At 50.9% G+C, this 23,806-nt stretch overlaps 1 protein-coding gene across 1 annotated transcript; it reads left to right on the top strand.

Annotated features, from left to right (window-relative positions):
* The first annotated feature begins 4,003 nt into the window (after positions 1-4,003).
* On the top strand, positions 4,004-11,189 carry SOX7 (SRY-box transcription factor 7). Its single transcript, XM_045462170.1, has 2 exons — positions 4,004-4,458; positions 8,374-11,189. Exons 1-2 carry the CDS (start codon positions 4,221-4,223, stop codon positions 9,294-9,296), a joined length of 1,161 nt encoding a protein of 386 aa, XP_045318126.1. The 5' UTR covers positions 4,004-4,220; the 3' UTR covers positions 9,297-11,189.
* Positions 11,190-23,806: the final 12,617 nt, after the last annotated feature.

Raw genomic sequence — 23,806 nt, 5'->3', positions numbered from 1 at the left:
CCCCGTGTTGGGCTCTGTGCTGACAGTGTGGAGCCTGCTTGGGAGTCTGTCTCCCTCTCTCTCTGCCCCTCCCCTGCTGGTGCTTTCTCTCTCTCTCTTTCTAAATAAACAAACAAACATTTAAAAAAATAATACAACTTGGGCAGCCTGCTTTGCAGAGTGTTTGTGAGGTGGCCCAAATGAGTCAGCAAGTGACCTTTACAAACACTGTCAATCAAGGACAGATAAATTAGTGTGAGCAAAGATGATGGTGGTGATGATAATTTCAACCCCCAGCCTGGTGTGAGGGACAAAGAGCACCAGCAAAACACACACACAAAACCACTGCAGAGATGAAAGCTGGTGGCTTCACCAGCCCAGGGCTATGCTTGGTCCAGGGGCAGAGCTCTGGTGCCAGAGCTGCGGGTCAGAGCAGGGAATGTGTACCTGATCCCCCCCCCCCCTTCTCCTTCTCCTAGAGTAACCAAAATTCATAGATTTGGAAGCGATTAAGGAAAACCTGAGGGGAAAGTTTTAAAGGCCCAGCGCAATTAATTTCATTTAAAATGTCATCCATTTATTGCAACATTTCACAATTCTTTAAAGTATAGGAGGTGATTTCACAAATACTATATCAGTAATCCTGATTTTATCCCCGTTTTACAGATGAAGAAATCGAGGCTGAGATCAAGTAAATGAATTCTCATGACACAGCTAGTAAGTTGCAGCAATTTGCGCTCGGGGTTTCAGACTTTTAGGTTCTGTGTTTCTGGAAACCCAAGTTCAAGGAATTACAGAGCTAAAGAAAGACATAGAAAGAGGGCAGAGAAAGGGAAAAGGGGAGGAGGGAGGAGAGGAGTAAGAAGGGGAAGAAGGGAGGAAGGGAAGCACAGAAGTAGGAAAGGAAAAAGAAAAGGAAAGAAAGAAAGCAAAAGTCTTTTGAGTGAGCAGAGAGCACAGTTCACGCAATACACGCAGGAAAAGGAACACTTGCGTCTGTGTCCCGACAGGTCTGCTGCGTGGTACTCGCACAGTGTCCACTGTGTCCCTGAGTCGTCACACACAGACTGCTGCTGGAACTCTCCGCTCTTCGATTTCTGCTGAAACCCCCATCCCATCCCGTTGTCTCTGCTGGAGGCTCCTTGGTTTGTTTGCTTGCAGATTCACTGAGCGGAGCCTCTACCGATGAGTCTCAGCCTCTGGACCAACAACTGGCCTCGCCTTGTCCCCTCCGCCCCCCACCGCGGGCCAGAGCAGGTGTCGGGAATGCCTGGCGGATATAGGGCGCCCGCCTTGGCTCTCCGGCTCAGCCCTCCGAGCCCTGGGCTTTGGCGATGCTTGAGGTCTACACGGAGTTCTGGAGGACCGAAGGTCGCAGTGACCAGAAAGGCAGAGGGGTCACAGGGACCTGCATCCCTTAGCACCGCCTGCACCAGGGCATCTTCCCATAAAGTTACCCAGGTGAATCAATACGTGCGTACAAATTAAGATGTGAAGGTATGGAGCGAACAAAAGAGCTCAGGTTCCCGTGAGCAGATAGCTCACACGCGGAGGGCGGCGCCCGTGCTAGCCATGCGGCAGTTAATGCCCAGGTTCTGGGGAACTTGGTCTCCCGCGCTCCCTCCAGACAAAATGCAAGAAATTAAACGACTGGAAACAACAATCACAACTTGTATCTCTCTGTGCCCACCCTTACTGTTTTCTCCAATTTTGCCAAAGGTATCAGGAATCCAATTTGACCGCTCTGCGCTACCTGGGGCCCGCGCCTCTGCCTAACCTGGTGCCTGGGCGCTGCCCCACTGCGTGTGCGCTCAGCTCCAGCTGGCAGCGCGCCAGAGGCTGGGGGGCGGGAGCGGGAACGCCCTCGGCCGGCAAGGGGGCGCTGTCCACTAGAGGCCGCTGACCCAGCGGAGCACAGTCTGCGCCCAGCAGCGGCTGTGGGCTTACAAAGGGTGGAAGCCGAATTCTTCCAGAGTCCACGACTGCAGCTCAAGTACCCCAGATGAGATCCCTTCTCCTTACCCCCTTTCCCCAACGAGCTGCCCTCCCCGGGCCTGGCGCTGCCCTAGCTCCCCACGGCTCTTAGAGTATTCTGGCCTGGGGATTTTTTTCTTGAGGAATTTCTGGCAGAGGGGTCCAACACGGGAAATGACCTAGGCTTCCCGGGGTAGGGAAGTCCGCCTAGACCGTGGACACATTCTCTCCGCACCCCGCCTTCTCCCCCGCTCCCTGCTCTGCCTCTGGCGCCAGCCAGCCCCGGCGCTCCACCTTGGGTTCCAGGATGCTCTCCCAGCTGCTGGTCACCCACTTTCCAGCCAGCACCGCGCCCTGCTCCCTTTGCTGACCACACTGGCCGTGAGAGTAGCTGGTGGAGCACATGGGCCTAGCTTGCTGCTCCTGGATTCTGCCCAAAAAGGAGAGGCCCGTTCTGGGATAAAAATTATCCTGGGCTCTATAGGTTAAAACCGGGACTTAAACACGGAAAGTTGCATTTCTCTATCCACTTGCCTTGGGGTTCGTGGGGCCCGTCCAGGAGCACGCGTTGCACATAAGGCACCTGTGAATTCAGTGCTCACTAGGACATTGAATTTGGTCCTAGAATTTACAGGGCTTTACGTCTAGAGTTATATTAACATCAAGCATCATGTAGAACTTAACTTTTCACATATATTATCTCACCAAATCTTCACAACAACCCTGTTAGTTCAAGTCTTATCATCGTCCTCATTTTAGATTTAGGAAAAAAGGCCTAGAGAGATACCTGACTTGCCCAGAGTCACACATTAAGTGATCAAACACGGAATACAGGTCCTGACTCAGACCTCAAGGTCCTCCCACTGTCCTCCCACGACAATGCTACCTCCTTTCAGGGTCACCTCTGCTAAGCCCTGAACAGGGATAGGGCTCTGAAAATATTTGTAGATTGAATTCCAGGATCTGATCAAGCTTTATGATTGCCGCATTTTTTACAGTAGGGTGTGTCTAAGCCTTATTTACTCACTCACTTATTCATTCACTTATTCGGCAGTTCCTGAGTGCCTACTGTGTGTGGGAGCTGAAGTAAGAGCCAGCAGGATGGCCCTGCCCACACGAAGCTGGGTATCGAAAGAGCTGTCCTCTGGGGCAGGGGGCAGGCATCTGGCATCTTGGAGAGACTGCCAAGCTCCCACACTTCAACCCTCGGAGCTGAGCTCAAGCCCAGAACCAGTGGCCTATCTCTAGGGTGTCAAGAGAAGAACTCAGAAAGTCATAGGGGAACGCGGGAGGGGAGGGCCAGGACAACCATTCTAAGGAGCAGCACGGAGAAAAGAGAAAATACAACCAGAAGAAAATTCCCTGAGGGAAGAAGAGCTAGAGAGGAGGGGGCTGGAGACCTTGAGGACATCGGAGACAAGGGTGTTGTGACACTAAGGGTGTTAAAGAAGAGACCTTAGTGGCGGAGTGAATAAAGGGGAACTGAGAACGCAGACAAGCCCTCGGGACAGCCAGGGAGTCTCGGGGTGTCGAGGAGGTCCTTGATGAGCGCTGCATAGAATCCCATGCAGAGTGCAGACCCAACCCTTGCAGGCTCTGGCCGCCAAAGTTGGCTGGGGGAGAGGCTGGTGAAGCCTGGGTCGTTTTAGAAAAAGAGTAGAAATGTTCTCTCAAGAACAGTTCACGGGCTGCTCTGGGAGGATTCATGGTCAATGTCTCTCGTGCCTGGCCCTGACCAGCGAAACCTGTTTGGCTTGGGTTCTTCCTGGGATTCCAGGCGCCAGAGGAGTTGGTGGAGCCTGGCTCCGGGAGGCTATCGAGAGTCGGGACAAGGGGCTGGAGTCCGGCTCCCGGTCCGGGGCGAGGTGACTGCGGGGGGCGCCAGCCTCCCGGCTCTGCGACACCTGCACCCGGAGCGGGCGGGACGAGAGGCGTTCCTGGGGGCGTCCAGGCAAGGATTCCCAGGAGGGACTCTGGAGGCAGAGGGGCGGGCCGGGGAGGGCGCCGGGAAGTGGCCCTCCCTCCCATCTCCCCCTCCTGGCAGGTCGGAGCGGGGACGCGGTGGCCCTGGACGCTGGGAGTGGGCCCGCGCCGAGACGGAGGGAGGGGCCGCGCCGCCTTCGAGAGTCATTGGAGGACGCGACCGCCCAAAGCTGATAAATAAGGGGACGGGCCGCGGCTGCCAGCCAAGTTGGACGCCCGACCCGTGCGAGGGCCAGGTCAGCGCCTGCCCGGCGAGGCGAAACGAGGGGACCCCCCGTGCGGCCATGGCCTCGCTGTTGGGAGCTTACCCGTGGCCCGAGGGGCTCGAGTGCCCGGCCCTGGAAGCCGAGCTGTCGGATGGGCTGTCTCCACCGGCCGCCCCCCGCCCTCCGGGGGACAAGGGCTCGGAGAGCCGCATCCGGAGGCCCATGAACGCCTTCATGGTGTGGGCCAAGGACGAGAGGAAACGTCTGGCCGTGCAGAACCCGGACCTGCATAACGCCGAGCTCAGCAAGATGCTGGGTGAGTAAGCAAGCCGGCGGGCGGGGCGCCCCGGGAGGTCGGCAGGCTTGGGGGCTCGGGCGGGGGCGGGCCGGGGGCTCGCGGCTGCGGGCAGGGCGGGGGGCCCTCGAGCTTGCGGAGCGTGGGTAGGAGCCCCCGAGTGGGTATGCGCGGGGAGCGCGGGCGCTGTCTGTGCGGGCGAGGTTGGGCATCTGTGCGAGCGTGGGTGTGCGCGCAGTGCCCGGGATTCAGAGCAGGGACACCTCGACGAGGCCCAAAGTGAAACCGCGCGGCCCACTAGGGTGGGCCAGGAAGCCCACTGGCGGTAACAGGAGCAGAATTTGGGGTCCCAGGGAATAGCGGAAACCCGCGCGCACGGACGGGTTGGAACCGAAACGCAGGGGAGGCCGGGTGGAACCGGTGTTTGCTGGGAATGTCGAAGCGGGAAACCCACCATCCCCTTCACTTTACCACTGGCACAATCACGGAAGGTGGTTGTAACTATTATTAACGAATATTCGTGAAAAGAGAGCTTGTGGGAACGCAGCCCTTCTTTAACTTAATTTTTAAACCAAGAGCGAAAAGTACGCAGAGACTCGATTCGATCATGTATTTCTCAATCGCAGGAGCGTAGATAATTTGATTGGGATGCTCAGGGCCGCCAGCGAGGTCTGTCCCGGGGCCCGCCAATTTCCCAGGGCTGCTGCGCAGTCCCAGCAGGGGCAGTCGGACTGGGGACAGGGACACGCCAGACCGGGGGAGCCCAGAGAAAGGATGTTAGGTCACATCCGAAAAACTGGAGTTCCAGTCGGGTTTCGTCAGGGCTTCTTCTCTCCCACGTCTGGAGCTGAGCACTTTCAGCGCCGCTCTGCTGCTCTACTCCTAACCTTTTTGCCTTTCGATTTATTTTTATTCATTTTAAGTGGTGGAAACCTTTCAAAGCATTCATAGGCACAGTGGGTGCCAGGACCTGAGAGAAGGGACAGTAGGGATCACCGTAGGCTGCCCCGACCCTCCCCAACCCCACCCTGCTCAGAACTGAGCCTTTTTTTCCTTTTCCCTCTAGAGCTCAGAACTGTGGCGGTGAGGGCTGACACCCATCTTCCTGCTGGCTAAACCTGCTGGTCCGCAGAGAGGGTCCCTCCTGCAGTCCAGGCGTCCATTCAAAGCAGCTGGTTTCAAAAAGCCTGCTACCCATGGCCCAGCCCCCTGGCTAGATGTGTTTAGGACACACTGGTGGGTCAGTGTCTCCATGAGCCGCTTTCTTCATAAAAATATTTAAAATTATATTTCATGCTCCGGTGGCATAAAGACAAACATATTAATATACACAACAGTAAAGTATTTATCTAAAAGTTCATTTGTTTCTTCAGATTTCTTTTTTTTAAGTTTATTTATTTATTTTAAGAGAGAGAGACACACACAGTGCGAGTGGGGGAGGGGCAGAGAGAGGGGGAGACAGAGAGAGTCCCAAGCAGGTTCCCCACTGTCAGCGCAGAGCCAGATACTGGGCTTGACCTCCAGAACTGATACTGAACTCGAACTCAGGAACCATGAGACCATGACCTGAGCTGAAATCAAGGGTCCGACACTTAACCGATCGAGCCACGCAGGCACCCCTTTTTCTCCAGGTTTCTAAAGAAATGAAAACACTTTTTTTTGTGGACCTCTCCACATTTTTTCAGTGGGCCCAGGTACTGTGCCTCTTGCTGAAGTGAAGCTCTTGTGACCACGACAGAGTGAGGTTTCTGTTGCGGCCCAGGCCAGAGATGGGAGAGGAACTCAGGCTGGGGAACCTTCTGTGACCCAGGCTGCCTGCTCCCAGGGAAAGGGCAGGCAGAAAGACCTGCCTGACAAATGCCTCTAGCGAGCTGATGCCTGTTGGCAATTTGCATTTAGACTTCCAGAGGTTATAGTTCATTTTGCAGGAAAGACACTGATTCCTTCCTGCTTAACCACACAGCCCCTGGCCCTGGGCAAGAGGAACCAACATATTTTTAAAATGCAGACTTTCTACACTTGTTAATAAGGGGGTGGCAGGATGATCTACTTCTACTCTATGATCTTGCCCAGCCCTTTCCTTTCTGACCTAGGAAAGAGTCCCAACTCTTTTGACTGTAAGTTTTCCCATCTTCAACATCAAAAATGTCACCCAGTAGCACCCATTTTCAGTATACTATGAATGAGAAGGAACATAAAGACAGTTTTACATTTAGTGGTATTTACAGTGAATATTTTATTAATACTATGACATCCATGTATACTTAGAAACTAGAGTCCCATTTTATAGTCAGTCCACAGACAGGGTGTGGGGTGTGCCTGGATCTTGGGCCTCTTGCAACAACTTTGCAGTCTCAGCCACGGGCTGTGAACTGCTGACCAACCCCAAATCCAGAGTTCCTCACACTTTTCAAGTTGCCCTTTTAAGTGACAGCTAATTATATTAATTGATGACTCTGTCACAACAGTTATAAACTTTCATCCCAGTGGTAGAGTGCCTTTAACAATTGTCATCCTCCAGTGCCTTTGAGGGCCAGACATCCAGAGTCAGCCAGTGCGGGTACCCAGGCAGCAGTTACACACACCTCTGCACTGGGCCCTGTGCAGAGGGCTTGGGGCAGGACATGTGGCCCCTTTCCTTACAGGGCTTGGGGATGGGGATGCTTACCCTCTGGACCAGTAGGTCTCAAACTTTAGGGTACATCAGAGTCATGTGGGGAACTTTTAAATTTGCAGAATCCCAAGTCAGCCCTAGGAGGTAACAATCTAAGGGGTCCAGAAATGACTTTCAGAAAACCAGCAGCCAGAGGGATATGCAATAAATATAGACAGATGAGAGAGGTGCTAAAGCAATTTACAAAAAGATACAAAAGGGAATAAGGATGAATAGAAAATACAAGTGAAACCAGCATTTTAGCATCCGTGGGATACAAGCATGGGATGCTTCTTAGAGAGTTTTGCATTGGATAGTATCACAGTACATTTTATAGTGCGAAAAATAGAGTCCCAGGGAAGTTAAAGAATTTGCTTCTGCAAAGAGAATCAAAGACTGAGCAGCTGCCCCCTGCCATAGTGCAAGGGTACTAAGTAGGTGGCAGGAGGCCTTGACATGAGTGTGTGCTGGCACACCTGTGTGCCTGTGCATGCATGTGTGTGTGTGTGTGTGTGTGTGTGCCTGTGCATACAGGTGTGTGCATGCACTGTGTGTGTGTGTGCATACAAGGGGGTGCACGTGCCTGTGCATGCATGTATATGTGCATGTTGCAGGTAGATGCTAGCATTCTGGCCACGGTCTTTATATGGCAGAGTCATAACTGACCTTCAGATATGAGGGATAATGGTCTGTTACCCTAAGTGGGATCCTGTAATTTACTTACATATGTGAAACGATTGACTGAGCCTGAGTTCCTTCACAAGAAGACCTGTGAAATTTATGCCATAAATAAACATAGCATTATTTCCTGAGAGGCAGCAATAATCAGCAAAGGCAGAGAGTTTTCATTAAAATGCACAAATGATTTGTGGACTTGGTCCACGAAGGGTCAAAAAGAGCCCAAATCAATGTAGTCGTTATATATTTTTATCCTGTGTCTGACCCCGGGGTCTGGTGGGTCCTTCACGTGAATCCCACATCGCGCACATTTATAGGAGAGGTGATGTGTTGGCGGCCGCTGTTCACTTGAGTGGTTTTGTAGGATGCAAGCGGGAGAGATTGGCTTGGCCTCACAGTGCTAGGGTGCTAGGAAGGGGGTACGAGGGGCGCGGTGTCCTCTGTGTCCTTTGTGGAGTGGGGGAACCCGCGGGTGGGATGAGGGCCGGAGGCTGAGGGCATGTGTCAGTGTGGATGCTGGGAGGCACGAGTGCCTGGGACAAGGGCACCGGCCTCCCCAAGTCGCACGGATGCTGAAAGTGGCCTTCTCTGACCTATGTGAGCAGGAAAGTCGTGGAAGGCGCTGACGCTGTCCCAGAAGAGGCCCTACGTGGACGAGGCGGAGCGGCTGCGCCTGCAGCACATGCAGGACTACCCCAACTACAAGTACCGCCCTCGCAGGAAGAAGCAGGCCAAGCGCCTCTGCAAGCGCGTGGACGCAGGCTTCCTCCTGAGCTCCCTCTCCCGAGACCAGAACGCTCTGCCCGAGAAGCGGGGCGGCGGCCGGGGGGCGCTAGGAGAGAAGGAGGACAGCGGTGAGTACTCCGCGGGCTCCGCCCTGCCCAGCCTGCGGGGCTGCTACCACGAAGGGCCGGCTGGCGGCGGCGGCACCCCGGGCAGCGTGGACACCTACCCCTACGGGCTGCCCACGCCCCCGGAAATGTCGCCCCTGGACGTGCTGGAGCCGGAGCAGACCTTCTTCTCCTCTCCCTGCCAGGAGGAGCATGCGCACCCCCGCCGCATCCCCCACCTGCCGGGGCCCCCTTACTCACCGGAGTACGCCCCCAACCCCCTCCACTGCGGTCACCCCCTGGGCTCCCTGGCCCTTGGCCAGTCCCCAGGCGTCTCTATGATGTCCACTGTACCCGCCTGTCCCCCGTCTCCTGCCTATTACTCCCCTACCACCTACCACCCTCTCCACTCCAACCTCCACGCCCACCTGGGCCAGCTCTCCCCTCCTCCCGAGCACCCCGGTTTTGATGCCCTGGATCAGCTGAGCCAGGTGGAACTCCTGGGGGACATGGATCGCAATGAGTTCGACCAGTACTTGAACACTCCTGGCCACCCAGACTCTGCTGCGGGGGCTGTGGCTCTCAGTGGGCATGCCCCGGTCTCCCAGGTGACATCGACAGGCCCCACAGAGACCAGCCTTATCTCCGTACTGGCTGATGCCACGGCCACGTACTACAACAGCTACAGCGTGTCATAGAGTCCGGGGCAGCCAGCCCAGCCCTGCCTCGCCGCAGCCCTCTCCTTCCCGCGCACTGAGCAGAGCCGATGGCGCCGCGCTAGCAGCTTTCCTCCAGCCGCCGGGTGTGCAGGTCTGACCTATCCTCGTGGCAGAACGGGGCTCTGCGGATCTGAGTGCCCCGGCAGCCTGCATTTTGAGGGTATTCCTTCAAATGGGTTCTCATTGACTGCACCCGGGGAATAAGGCAAGTTAGTTGCTGAAAGATGGTTTCCCGGTAGATTTTCCTTTCCTTCTCCAGGTCCCCGTCACGGAAACAAATGTGTGAAATCCCAGCGGCTTTCATACATCTCCAGCTTCTGACACAGCCGCATGGGGCACAGCCGTCCTGATCTATGGGTCCTCCCGGTGAGGAGATACCTGACCTGGGATCCAGGCGATCCCCGCTCCAGTCCCAGTTCTGCCTGGGAGGGTTGGTTCCCACTCGTCTCCCTTCCCCTTCCAACCCCTCCGCCCCCCCCCCCCCCCAATCTAGGAAGTGGGGCACAGACTTGATATCTAAGGCCGCTTCCGCTCCAAGGTTTTCTGATCTAGGATTGTTTCAAGGCTAATTAAAAGGAAAACGAAGTTTGACTTAATAAGTTCATTGACGGCCAACCTGGTGATAATTCTGTGTGCATAGCCCAAGAACACGTGGCTTTCTGTGCTTGCACTGCCTTTCAAAATGATCGCAGTCTTTCAAAAGGACTCCTCCCACTTGAGAAACAACACCCATCTTGATTTGGAAAATTAACCACTAGGGTTGCCTGAGTCACCGAAAATAGGATTGAATTCAAGCTATTGTTTTTTAAACATATTTTGAAAGATAAATTATTTTTTATTACACACACATTTCAAGAGAATATACACAGCCTGAATATATAGTGTTTGTGGGACACGTACAACACACACACTTTCATGCACACCCTTAAATGCATGTCTGTGCAGCCTAAATCAGATACTCTTGTTGATGTTGGCAACTTCTTGTCAACTCCCTGTTCCTAATGACCCAAAGAGCTGGGAACCTACAGAGCAATGTCACTTACCTCCAATCTAGATATGTTGATTTCTTGAGCGAAATTTCATCATACTCTCCCCCTCTGCAGGTGCAAAAGGAATTTCCTTCTCTCTGTCTCTGAGTCCCCTTCTTCCTTTCCTGGATTTCTTTTTCTCTTCTTCACTGTTCTTCCTCCACCCCTGAATTGGCCATGAATTCAAAGATCCCCTGTTTAAAAATCCTAAGCATGATTCCTATGGCTGCGGTGGGAGTTTGGTCTCCTCGCCAGCCAGCTGGTTCTTGGTAACACCTTCAGCCAACACTTCAAAACAACTTCCTTCACTATACTTACTTCCCAAAGAACAGAAACGCACTGTGATCCACAAAATGTTTCTGAGCCCTGACCCCACCCCAAAAACATTTTCATCCTTTTCTCAAAACTCCTTTGAAGGAACATAACTAGCAACAAGCAAGAAGACAGTTGTCTTCTTTTAATTGCAGCATATTATTATTGCCTGTATGAAATATGTAAGTGTTTTATATATTCTCCTATTTTCAGCTTATATTTTATATTGTTGAGAGATCCTTTGTTTTCTTCCAAGGAGTCCTACTGTAAAATTACTTATAAGATATAATTAATCTTTATGCTATTGCTGTATATACATTTGGTAATAAATAGTAAATCATTGACAATATGATTGGCTGGTGCAGTCCAGAATGTATATTAATAATCTTGTAAAACATTATCACAGACGTTAAGCTAAACTGTTCCCCCCCCTCCCTTTTTTTTTTTAGTAAGAACTACACATGCTTTGGAACGGTTGTAGATATTGATCTGTTTAAAATATTTAATTTAAATAAATGTTTTTGTACCATGACCACGCTATCATTTGAAATAGAGTTTTGTGAACAGAAAAGGTTTTCAAGGGAGGCATAGATATTATGCCCAGTTCTATTTTATGGTATTGGTCAAAATATTTTCTACATCAAGGTTTTTTTTTTTAAATTATCTTGTAGGGGTGGTTTATTTTATTTTATGAATTATGGTGAAGAGATAAAGCCTAATTTGACATGTTGGAAACAATATTGTTATGATTCACTTTGAAAGAAAAGGATAGTTCATAACCTACCTGCAGAATAATTTTCTCCTCAGGATGACTTCACACTTGTAAAGTGGAATGAGGTGATTATCAGGCGCTCTCAAGATAGGACGTAAGTTCTGCCCAATTACTTGCTTCCTTAAGGCGGCTACATTTTTTCCTTCTTCAAAATAATCTAGAAAAATGCCTAGTCTTCCCTCTTTCCTATGCATTTATCGATGTGGCATAACAAGACACCACAGCCTCCCCCAAACCCGGTGGAATGTTGTGGAGAAGGCAGAGAAGCACTCAGATTGGTAATTAGAGGATGTAACATCTTGTGAGGTTTAGGATTAAAATCCCAGCCAAGAAGTGCCTGGAAAAAAACGGATGATTACTCAGTCCCCTTGCGGGTCACCATGCCTGGCTCCTCTCCGTGGGGAAGCAGTTGTAACTTGTTCAACTCAAGGGCAGCCTCATGTTCTCCCAGGCTCTCTGGGCCAAGAAGTGGGTTCTGGGAGGGCCAAAATGGGCATATGTTTGTCCTTCAATTCCAATCATAATCTATAGTCATTACTTTAATAGCATTTTATAGCTGTAGGGAGATTTATGGCAGGTTTTATGAGCTAATTCTCATCCACAATCTCAGGTGAGGCCCTGTCACCCATCCGCCCCTTTGTGCAGCCCGGGACACTGAGGCCCAGTGGGAGGGGGTGCAGTTTAGCTCACCCCGCTCAGTTAGGGGAGGCTGGGGTTCCAGCACTTCATAGATACCTTTGTTCATTGGCAGCATTGCCAAATGGTCTCATAGCTAGAGGCTTCATGCCTTTTTTAGCGCTTCACCATGGCATGGAATTACATGTAGTCCAGTTCATGCCTCTCACAGCCCAGAGAAGGAGAGAATGAACAAAGAGGAAGTATGGGGTCAGAGTTAGATGAGGCCCGAATTCATTGCCATCCAGGCCCAGTCATTGTGGCTGGCTAACAGTGGCAGTCTGCAGGGTCATCAGCTGGCTGGAGGACTCCTCGGGCAGTGTCTGCACAGGACATCGGCCCTCAGCACTGCCAAATGGGCATATTTCATTCCAGGACTTACGGTAGGTGTGGGGGCATTGTCCCTGCCTCTGGGAGGGCAGGAAACAGGCAGGCGACAGGACTGCTCTTTCACTTTGGCTCCAGAAGCCAGGAGTACTTTAGAGTTTTAGCTGCTCCAGAAGCCAGGATTACTTTAGAGTTTTAGCTGCTCATTCTGAGAACCCACCTGCCCCCAGTAACAAGAGCACCTTTTTCTTTGCCTTATGAGAATTGATGGGTATGCACGGTTGTCCATTTTTTTCCCCCAAAATATAGATGTTACTATTTCACTCTTCCTTAAGATACTTCAGTACCTACTCATCTCCCATGGCGCCCAGGGTGAGCACAGAAGTGGGGTCATGTGAATGCAATGAGGATCATACTTCCGGGCTTCTCACTTATCAGCCCTGGTAATGTATTCACATCCCCTGCCCCCTCGCCTTTCCAACTGTGTGAGCTTCAGGATCCACAACACCTGGCTTGGCCCCATGCGAGTGCCCGTATGGCTAACCTTCTTCCTCTTTCCAGAAGCCTTTCACAGCATCCCCCGCACCCCCCACCATGGTGTACCTGCTGCACGAAAAGCCTATTGTTCTCTGAAATATTTTCCTTTCTGATACTTCTGTGTTTATCCCAGTGATCTTCCCCAACGGGGGAGACCCTCACTCCCATCACCTGTCTGCTGTCCAAATTCAGCTTACATGTCCCCAGCCCTGCCTGGCAGAGGGGCCAGTCACTGTCTTCATTGAGCAGGCCTTGGTTACAGCACTTAGTGCCTGGCAATGGAATCATCCACCCATATGCATCTTCCCCAGCATGGTAGACACATAGTAGCTGCTCAACAGTAACATGAATGGATAAATGCATAAGCATCTGAGATGTTCCAGTTAATCTTGGTGATAAAGATCTGAAACCTCCTGGTCCCTAATTTTCCCGCCCATCTCCCTGGACACCAATACCCTGGAGTCTTTGTGTGTGTAGTTCTCAAGGCTCTGAGGCTGGATATGATGCATCCATGGCTATTCACTCTTATCTGCTAGAATGTAGCCTGTAGTAAACAGGTTAGGAATGGGCACAAGGGCACCAGAGGGGAATCTCTTCTCCCATTCCATTCTAGAGCACTGAAAAGAGCTGAGGACAGATGGTTTGTAACATTTGTAATTTGCCTACTTTCCTTCTGAAAATTATGCTCTTTATTTCATCTCAAGGAAAGAGATTTGGAAGGAAGGGAGTGGGAGGGAGGGAGAGGAAGAGGAAGGAAGAAAAGAGATCTGTCTACCTACCTACCTACCTACCTATCTACCTACCTACTTATCCATCTGTCATCTTTTTAATATATCCATCCAACCAACCATCCATCCACTTATCCACCCACCCCACATACCCATTTATCATCTTTACATCCATCCATCCATCCATCCATCCATCTTTGTCTGCCTATCTATCATCTATCTTCTATTAATACTGAAATTCTCAAAAGAGACAGTCTTTGTAGAAAATTTAGAGAAGAAAAGATCATCTATTATCCACAACTTTGAGACATTACTGGTAAATTTTTACATATGTCCATCCAGTCTTTAAATTTTTTTTTGTCTAGTTCTACATGTACATATATCTTTCACAATAGACGTTTTTATTCATTAATATTAAGTAAACATTTTCCTATGATATTAAGCTTAATTTTTCTGCAAAAGCTTGTTTTTTTCCAGTTGAAAAGTCAATATGGAACATTTTTGAAAAACAGAAAAATTGATCACTCCATGACTTTGACATAACTATTTCTTGAATATATTCATTTTGGTATACAGAACTCCCCAGTCTTATATTTATGTGTTCAGAATTGTGCCTCATGTGATCATAGTGTAGATATAGATACCACTAGTATTTGGCTTTATTCTCTCAAAATCCTGTTATAGAATTTTTGCCATATTGATATGTGTCTTGGTATTATTATTTCTGATGATGGCTCAGTACTTCAGAGCATTGATGTAGCTTAATTTATTTGACTGCCTCCTTGCTATTAGATTATCTATTTTTTTCCATTATAAATAACACTGCAGTGAACATTTACTTGTTCATGTCTTTGACTACATTTCCAGCAGGGTATCACCAGGTAGACAAATGAACAAGTTTATAGCTTTTTCCTTCAAACCGCTTGTTTGTTGGTTTTCTCAAAGAGCCTCAACTGGTAGCGAAGACACAAAATGACTCCATTCAATTCCCAGAATGAACTGACTCTTTCTTAGCAAGAAGAATTAAAACCCCTGAAGACCACATATGACTGACACTACTTGTCATGGTGGCTTTGTCTTCCTGAGGACCTATTTTGTGCTCACTGCTGGTTTCCATTGGCAAATTGTGAGTGTTCCTTTCCCCAGACACCACAATGGATGGCATGCCCTTCTCTGAGTATCAAGTTCCGATATAGGGGAACAGATTATTCTATCAGCAAGGCAGCTGGGTTGGTTCCAGAGTCCTTCAGATCACCATCAGCACTGCTGGCTGCATTCAGAGGGCACTCAGAGTTCTGGACCTGGGGGAAGAGTCTGATCTTACCCCATCACTGGATTTTAATTGAGACTTGAGTAAATCCCTGGACCTGTTCTCTCACCTAAGGAGATGGTGAATTTGTAGGCACTTGAGAAATTGTAAACTTTATATGCATGTACAGGATACCTATTGTCTATTTTATTATTATTATTATTTTTTTTAATGTTTATTTATTTTTGAGAAAGAGACAGACAGAGTGTGAGCAGGTGAGGGGCAGAAAGAGAGGGAGAAACAGAATGTGAAGCAGGCTCCAGGCTCTGAGCTGTCAGCACAGAGCCTGACGCAGGGCTGGAACTCACGGACCGCGAGATCGTGACCTGCGCTGAAGTTGAACACTTAACTGACTGAACCACCCAGGCGCCCCTATTTTAGATTTCTTTAAACAATTCAGATTTTTTTTTAGGCTGGTACTAGTTTGAAAACTCTGGATCCATGTGATTGTCATACTGGGGTTTGCTTGTGTGGGAGAAATAAGGGGAAAGGACCCCCATAATATGCCTAGGAGGATCACAGATGACTCATTTAGTTTCCTTGTCTGGACACTCTTGGCAGAGAGCTTCCATTTGATCTGAGAGTCCTCTAGAAAAAGGGATCTTTCTCTCTGGAAGCTAGTCTAACAGCATCCACCATCAGAAAGTTCTTTCTCCTACCTCACCTAAATCCTTCTTGCTGCAGTCCAAGTCTGTGTGGGCTTGGCATCACCTGTGGAGAGGGACACATTTGTCCCTGTCTTGCCCAGCTAGTCCTCATCCTGCAGGCTGGTGGCCACACTCTTTCACTTGCTGTGGGGCTGTATCTGAGGCCTGGGTAGGGTGTGGTTTCCTTCAGGTCCTCCCTGAGGTCTGCATTCCCCTTAATCAGAGAGTGAATGTTGTAGGGATGTGGGAGGGGCAGGAGGAGGAAAGTCTCATTGTAGGTTCCTTGTGCGAGAGAGGTGGGGAATTTCACCAAGGAGTGGGAGTGTGAGCTCTGGGCACTTGATGAATGTTCCGCATGCAGGCATAGGGTGTGGGCAATTCTCAGAGGGTCACACAGCTGGGTTGAATGGTGGGTTCCCTGGCCCTGCTCACCATCTTTCCACTGGTCACTCATCTCCCGTTACTTTGAGGAGCTGCTCAGTGGGACAGTGGGTGGAACCTTAAAATAACAAATATGGAGGTGCCGGGGTGGCCCTGCTGGGTTCAGCCTCCAGCTCTTGATTTCGGCTCAGGTCATGATCTCATGGTTCGTGGGATTGAGCCGTGCATTGGGCTCCATGGTGGTAGTGCAGAGTCTGCTTGGGATTCTCTCTCCTTCTCTCTCTACCCCTCCCCTGCTTGCTTTCTCTCTCTTTCAAAATAAATGAACTTTAAAAACAACAACAACAACGTTCCACTGGATTCTGGAAAAACCACTGGATTCTGATGAATGAAGTGTTTGCAAGCTCCATAGGCCTCAGGGTGCTGGCTGTTAGGTCTTAGAAGCTCTGAGGACAAAATCTAAAGGTGGGGCTGTGACTTCCATGGGTAACGGGTCATGTGAAGAGGTCAAGTAGCCACAGATGTCCACCTACTCCAGCCTGTGTCTCTCCAAGCTGACTAGTTCTTAGCATGTCATAGAATCCAGAGAGCTGCATAGATGGCTCTTCCCTTCCTACCTGACAAGTCTGAGAATGTGCTTTTTCTTCATTCCCTTCCCTGAAAAGCAGAAGCACCACCCCCACATCCCAGGGTGCCATGAAGGTCAGGGAAAGTGTGCAGCCTTAAAATCTGCAACACAGAGTGTGATCAGCTGATTTGTCCTCATGATGGCCGTCAGTCCATCCAGGTACCCTCATATAAACAGAATAGTTCTGTTTTACTGGAAAGAACATGAGGCTTGGAATTAGGAGATTGTTGCCCCAATTCTGTGACCTTCAAAAAAAATCACTGGAGGTCAGAGCTGGAGGGAATCATTGTTATCATGTTGTCAACCCCCAGGTTTGATTAGAAAGGAAGCCCAGAGAGGTTAGGGGACTGGCCTGAGAGCAAAAGCTGGTGCAAGGCTGTGGAAGGGAGAGCTGTAAGGGGGGGGGGGGGCGGCAAAACCCTTCAGGACTGAGGTGGTCAGTCTTCCTTAGACAAGCAGGGTGGCTGGGATGGGGCTGTTGAGAGGCTACCCCCATGGCTCTCTGATGGATCAGGGGTTTTGGCAGTGGTCAGGGGCTAGTGGCCTAGGTGAAGGGATGCAGGGTAATGGGAAAAAGTGGCCGTGGGAATGAGCATGCCTTTAGGAGACCTCCAAAGAAGTTTCTTCTTGTGCTTCCTGAAACCCAGCAGGTCTTGATGGGTGCTGGCCCAGGAGAGGAAGGCTGGGAACAAGCCTCCCACAGGACAGAATTCTGGTGCACTCTGATGGGAGGTAGGCACATGGCTTTAGGGTTACCAGACACTTCAGGGAACATGTGGTGGCTTCCGAGGGCCAGGTGCTGGCCCAGAGGGACCCAATGAGCCTACCCAGATATCTCTTGGAGACATTGGAGACCTGTGCTGCGTTTCTGCCATCCCTGCCTTCCCTACCCTGTGTCCAGGTTGTAGGGACCCCGAGAGGCAGCAGGGAGGTCAGGGGCAGCAGACGGGCTGGAAGCCAAGGTGCCTGGGCAGAGCTCTGAGGGCAGCATAACACAACACTCAACGCTACCTCGCCAGTGGGCTGGAAGATGAAGAGGAGAGAAAAGGCGTGTAGGAGGGGCCTTGAGAGGGCAGAGGAGTAGCCGGCTGCTGAGTGTTTTCCTGCCCATGGGAGCTGCTGAGACCAGGAGGAGAAGGAGGATGTGGCCGGAGCCCAGTGTTTCCTGCCTGATAAGCCAGCCCCTCCCTGGGAGCCCTGGCTGGCCCTACCTTCTTGCCCAGAGTCCTGCCCAGGGAGGGACTGGCTGAGGAGGAAAATCACTTCTCCAGATTAGCTCGCCCAGGCTGAGCCTTCCTCCCCCGCCCCTATCCCTGCAGCAGCCACAGGAAATGAGGCTGGGGCCCAGCAACCCAGAGGTCCCCACCTTCAGAGTACTCAGGCTCCAGGCCCAGGGACTCCGGTCTGTCTCGGGGCCCTACCGTCCAAGTCCCCCAAGAACGGAAGCCTTCTTGCTCCAAAGTCAACCATTTCCAAGGGGGGCAAAGCTTTCATGTGTTTGTCAGATCTCATGCCTGGAGTTTGGGCCTAGAAAACTGGTCAGTTTATTCACAGTCAGTCCACACACCAGCCCCCTCCCACCCGGCCAGCTGTCCAAGGGCAGAGTGCAGAAGGCTTGGGAGGCAAGATGTTGGGCTGATCTCTGAGACCAGCCCCTGCCCTGCTCTGCGCCGACAGGCTGTGTGGCTGGGGTGAGTCTCTGACCCTTTCTAAGCATTGCTCCCCACCTGTAACCAGGAGAGGAGAGTCACATAGAAGTGAAAGGCCTCCCTTCCTCCCAGCATTCATGATTGAGGACTGGATTTGGGGTACTTCCGGAGCAGCAGGAATGGTGGTCATCCCTGAGAAAGTTTGGGCACCGTGAGGGCAGTCCGTCCCTACCGAGGTGGGGAGGAGGCCAGAGGGAGAACACCCACCCTTCACTGTCTTCCAGGCTGATCCCACTTCATGTTCCCCTCTCTTTTGCCCGTAAAAAGCATCTTCTTCTGGTTTCCTACCCACCATCTTGTCCTCCCAGGGCTAGACTCCTCCCTGGGAGCCAGTGTGCCTTGACTCCAGGTTGGGGGCAAGGGTTGTGTGTACGATCCCAAGATCCCAAGGCGAGGGAGAGATGCTTCTCGGAGAACATCGTTTCAAAAGGAGGACAGAGTCCCAGGCCAGGGCACTGCTCAGAGCCACGGTCACAGACACAAGGCCCACCAGGACCTCAGAACACCAGTAGCAGCTGAGCCCCCACCACGAGGGGCTGTAAGCTTATGGCCCAAGCATTCCTTCCTCACAGTCTGGACCCCAGACCAGCTTCCCAACCCACTCCCTGGACCCTGCCTTCATTGGGAAGCTGATTTTTGGTAACTAAAGTGTACAAAGGGAGTATTTAATGCCCAGTACAGATAAACATGTACTTGCTTAGGGGAAAGCATTTACACAGGTGTGGACAGATATCTGAGTATGCACACTCATGTGGATGAGCAGGCAGCCCCTCTACCTTCACATTTGGGGGTGTTTTGCCATTTATAAAGCACTTTTGGGGCACCTGGGTGGCTCAGTTGGTTAAGTGCCTGACTCTTAATTTTGGCTCAGGTCATGATCTCACAGTTCATGGGATCGAGCCCCTCATCAAGCTCTGTGCTGACAGCATGGAGCCTGCTTGGGATTCTCTCTCTCCCTCTCTCTCTCTGCCTCTCCCCTGCTCACACACATTCTCTCTCAATAAATTAACATTTAAAAACATTTTTTTAATTAAAAAAATTTTTTAATATTTATTTTTGAGAGAGAGAGAGACAGAGCATGAGCAGGGGAGGGCAGAGAGAGAAGGAGACCCAAAATCCGAAGCAAGCTCCAGGCTCTGAGCTGTCAGCACAGAGCCTGACGTGGGGCCTGAACTCACAAGCTGTAAGATCATGATCTGAGCCGAATTTGGATGCTTAACTGACTGAGCCACCCAGGCGCCCCAGTAAACATTGTTTTAAAAAAAGCACTTTCATGTTTGGTATTTCATGTGATCATCACAGCAATCCTGACATAGGAATGATTACGTCCCTTCACAGGTCCTGGAGCTGATGCTCAGATGGGGCAAAGGGGCTGAGTAAGGTCACATCACTGGTAAGCAGAGACCCTGCTGAAGGAGCAGGAGACAAATTTGCTCTTTCTTGTTCCTGCCCAGGAGTGTGGGCTATTTCTCAGCCTGCTCCTGAGGTGAGAATCCACACAATCACAGTTGAGCCTGAGTAACCCAGGTGCAACACAGGGAGGTAAGGAATCCGCTAGGCAGCGAGATCACCAGCATCCTGGTGGAGAGCACAGGGCCACCCAAGCTGTCAGACCTTTGCGGTCCTCTCTGATATGTGGTCTGGTCATGGGATACCTGGAGATGAGAGAGGTGGCTGAAGGCAGGAAGACTGGGATTTACACCTTTTCATTTTATGCTCTGCAGAGCTGGCCCAGCCACGCACCTGCTGTGTGACCTTGGGTAAATCACTTTCCCTCTCTGGGCTTCCATAAATTCAATTCAACAGTTTTCACAAGCTAGAATACCCTGCTTCTCTGAGCCTGTGAAAGAGAAACAAAAAAAAAAGGGGGGGGGAGTTCCCCTCCTTTGTATTCCTGGCCTCAGCCCAGAGTTGTCTCTAGGGAGGTGGCAGTGGTGGGGTGTCACCAGGCAGGGGTCACCCTGAGCAGAGCTATGGCTCTGACATCCAGGCCCTGAACACCTCCTACCACATCATCCAGTCCTGTCTCAGCTGCCTTGGGCTGCTGCCCACCCTCTGTCACCAGGCTACCTCATGAGGCCCCCAGATACCTGGTCTGGCCCCATTTCCATGTGTCACCCAGCCCTGGCCCCTCCTCCTTGGAACTTTGCCCCACCTTACCCACATCACCTGATCTTTCTACCTCTCCACACAGGGTGCTGGGCCAGACAGGATGAGGTAAGAAGCCTCTGTCATCTGAGCCTAGCCTGGCAGGTCCTCATGTAACCCTGACACTGAGAAGCACCTCCCTGTCAAGTCTGACCTGGTACAAAGGCTACAACTGGTCTCCAGAGGGATGCTGGGATCCCACCATAGTCTGTAGAGACTCCTGGATGCTGTCCCCTCAACCCCACTCTAGGCCCTCACCACAGCCACCCACTGGCTATCCTCCTGAGACTCTCCCCCTTCAATCCAGTTAGAGGTTCCGTAAGTTAGATCACTCTTTTGCTTAAACTTTGGCCTACAGGGTGAAGCTCAAACTTTTCAGAAGACATTCAGGCCCTACTCTCCTGGCCAGCCCCTTCTGCCCTAACTCACTTTCCATAGCACACCTTATGTTCTGGGCACAACACATTTCTAAATAGGACTTGTTTCCTCATACCCCAGTGCCTTTGTACAAGCTGCCTCCTCAGGCTGGAATGTCCTTCTCCACATCTTGGCTCTGTGGATTCCTCTTCACATTTAAGGACCCAGCTCAAATGTTCCCCCTCTCAGAAAGCCTTTTCCACCCAGTCCTCACCCCAAGTGAGTTTGCAACCCCATCGTCTGCATATTCCCACAGCCCTCTCACACAGCACCCGTGGTGTGATGAGGCAATCTCTCTGTTTTTAAGCCTCTATCCTCCCACTAGTCTGGGAACGTGTTTATCTGGGAAGACATCTTATTTATCTTTGATTCCATGGGACCTATTTCATGTCAGGCACATAGTAGGTGTCCAATCAATATCTTTTGGATGATAGAACAGCTACTCAGGGTTCAGACACTTACAGGTCTGTCCTCTGCTCGGTGTTCTTAGACAAGCTGCTTCATTTCTCTGTGATTCAGTTTTCTTGCCAGTTAGTGCTGGTTTATGTCAAGGGTTTTCAGAATATGGTAATAAAGAGAAGCCATAAGAATAGTTCAGGAGATGATCAATGGTGCGGTACAAATTTCTAAGACAGTCACCTTTTGATGATCCCTGGAAAAATTTAATTCTACACTGGCTCTCTGCCACCTCCTAGCTTGCATTCAGACCCCACCCTTGGCCATGGGTCAGGAATGAAAACTATTTGTAATATTGTCCCCACAAGGGCAGATTAGGAAAAAAATTGGTGCCACATGTGGGAAAATGATATATATACATATATATGTGTGTGTGTGTGTGTGTGTGTGTGTGTGTGCAAGAGCTGGCTGCTAATTTTATAGTAAGAAGGATGCTAGATTTGTTTTAGGAGTAAATTTAGCTCTTTGGTAAGTTACCCTCTCCAGGCCTAATGAAAAAACCTTTAATTATTCCCTTTATGAACCATGCTATAGAAGTACATACGGAAAGCTTGGAAATGCATAGACGCAGCAACAGAAAGAGAGAGAGAGAGAGATCACCCCTATAATCTCCAAGCAAAGGACACCTTCTGTTAACATTGTGTTGTATTCCTGTCAGACATTTTTTGTTCTAGGTGTATGTGTACACTCACATGAATGTGTTTTTAAACTTTATTTTGGAATATTGGGATTACATTGCTTTGTAAACCATTTATACCAGTGAAAACGTAACCCACATATGTTTCTGTATCAACATGTGCCTCTACATGGATGATACACATTCTAGTGTGGGCTCTTGGAGCGCTTCTCTGTTCCCTATGCTATCACCCCCCCATGAAGAGATGAAGTCCGAGTTGTCCTAAATGAGGACCCATCTCTTCTTTCAGAGAGCAGTTCACCTGCTCGTCACACCTGATGAGCAGAGTGTACAATCCTCACTTTTCAGGCTTTCTCAACCTTTAGCAGGACCCCCTTTCCAGAAGTAGAGCCATCCCTAGGACTCCCTCCTGTGCATGTTCCCCAAGAAGTGTGCGGAACTTTCTTTCCAGTGGTGTGTGTTATGAAAACAAGTCAGCACCGGTTTCACTTTCTAAGTATGGGTTATATCTTCCCGTTGAATGTCGGTTTTCAAACATCACATTCCCTCCTCTCCCATATCATCCAGCCCCCTCCCCACTCAGCCAGCTGCCAGTCAGCTCTTGTGGGAAGGGCTTCAATGGTGCAGGGAGTGTAGGCTCGGATCTGGGCGGTGAGGGACACAGGGATGCCCACTTTCAATGCCACGCCGGTGCCTGGGAGGGAAGTGACTTGTCTGAGGTTTGCTTAGTGAGTCAGCAGCTTGGCCCAGCTGCCCTGAGAGTGCTGGGAATCAGCCCCAGGCCCAGGGCTGTGAGGCCTTAACCTCTGACGTGTGCTGTCTTGCTCAGGGCGGAAACCTCTCTTCCTGGGAAGGAGGGGCAAAGGCCCTGGGGTGCCCCTGAGCCTGGAGATGCCTCCCTCTGCTAGAAACTGCACAGGGTGCTTCTGGGTGGTATTTTCCTGTGTGCGTCTTCTTTGTCCAGCCAGACTGTGACTGTGCAGGACGTGGCCTTCCTGTCTCCTGTACCTTTCCAGGTTGAACTCCTTCCAGCCCATTGCTGCAGGGGAGAGAAAGTGTGCACAGAGGGCAGAGACTGGGACCCGGCTCTCAGCTCCTCCACTCACTAGCTGTGAGAGGCAGTGTGAGTCACTTCATTTCCTCGAGCCTCAGTTTCCTCAGCTAGAAGAATGGGGACCCCTCTCCACTCCACCACGGGGTGGATAGGTGGACTGAAATCTCATGCTGTCATCTAGTGACTCAAAGCAGGCTCTTAACAAATGAGCACTGTTCCTTTTGTCACTGCCCATCTGGGAATCACAGTGGTTCCCCACCCTGGAAACATGGCTCTGAAGTCACAGCCTCATGTTGAGTACCCTTTCCCGTATTCTCCTCCCAATCCTTGTCTGCACCAAGGCTTTGTGAAGGGGTCATGGTGCCCCAGGGAGCACACAATTTATAAAACAAAGAGCTTGCTATGCAGATGCAGCTTCTGGACAGGGTCTCTATTTCCCCTTCTTGAACTTGGAGTACAGGAGCCCCCCAGCATTCCCACACAGTTTTCTGAGCCCCTGGGATTCCAGCAGCCAGCCTTACCTGACACCACTTCCTCCCATCCACCCTTCCTCCCAGCAATGAGCCTTTGCTCAGGCTGCTGCTATGCCCACTCAGGTGGCCTGCCCACCTTCCCACTCTCTGAACCCTTGCATCCCTGAAGCCTGCCCTCTGGGGCCCTCCTGGGCCTGCGTCCTGCCTCTCCTGTGATCGGTCCGCCCCTGCATGCCTATGGGCCTGACGCC

The sequence above is a fragment of the Leopardus geoffroyi genome, chromosome B1, assembly GCF_018350155.1.
Source record: "Leopardus geoffroyi isolate Oge1 chromosome B1, O.geoffroyi_Oge1_pat1.0, whole genome shotgun sequence".
Classification (NCBI taxonomy): Eukaryota; Metazoa; Chordata; class Mammalia; order Carnivora; family Felidae; genus Leopardus; species Leopardus geoffroyi.
This window is presented reverse-complemented; position numbering and strand designations above follow the sequence as displayed.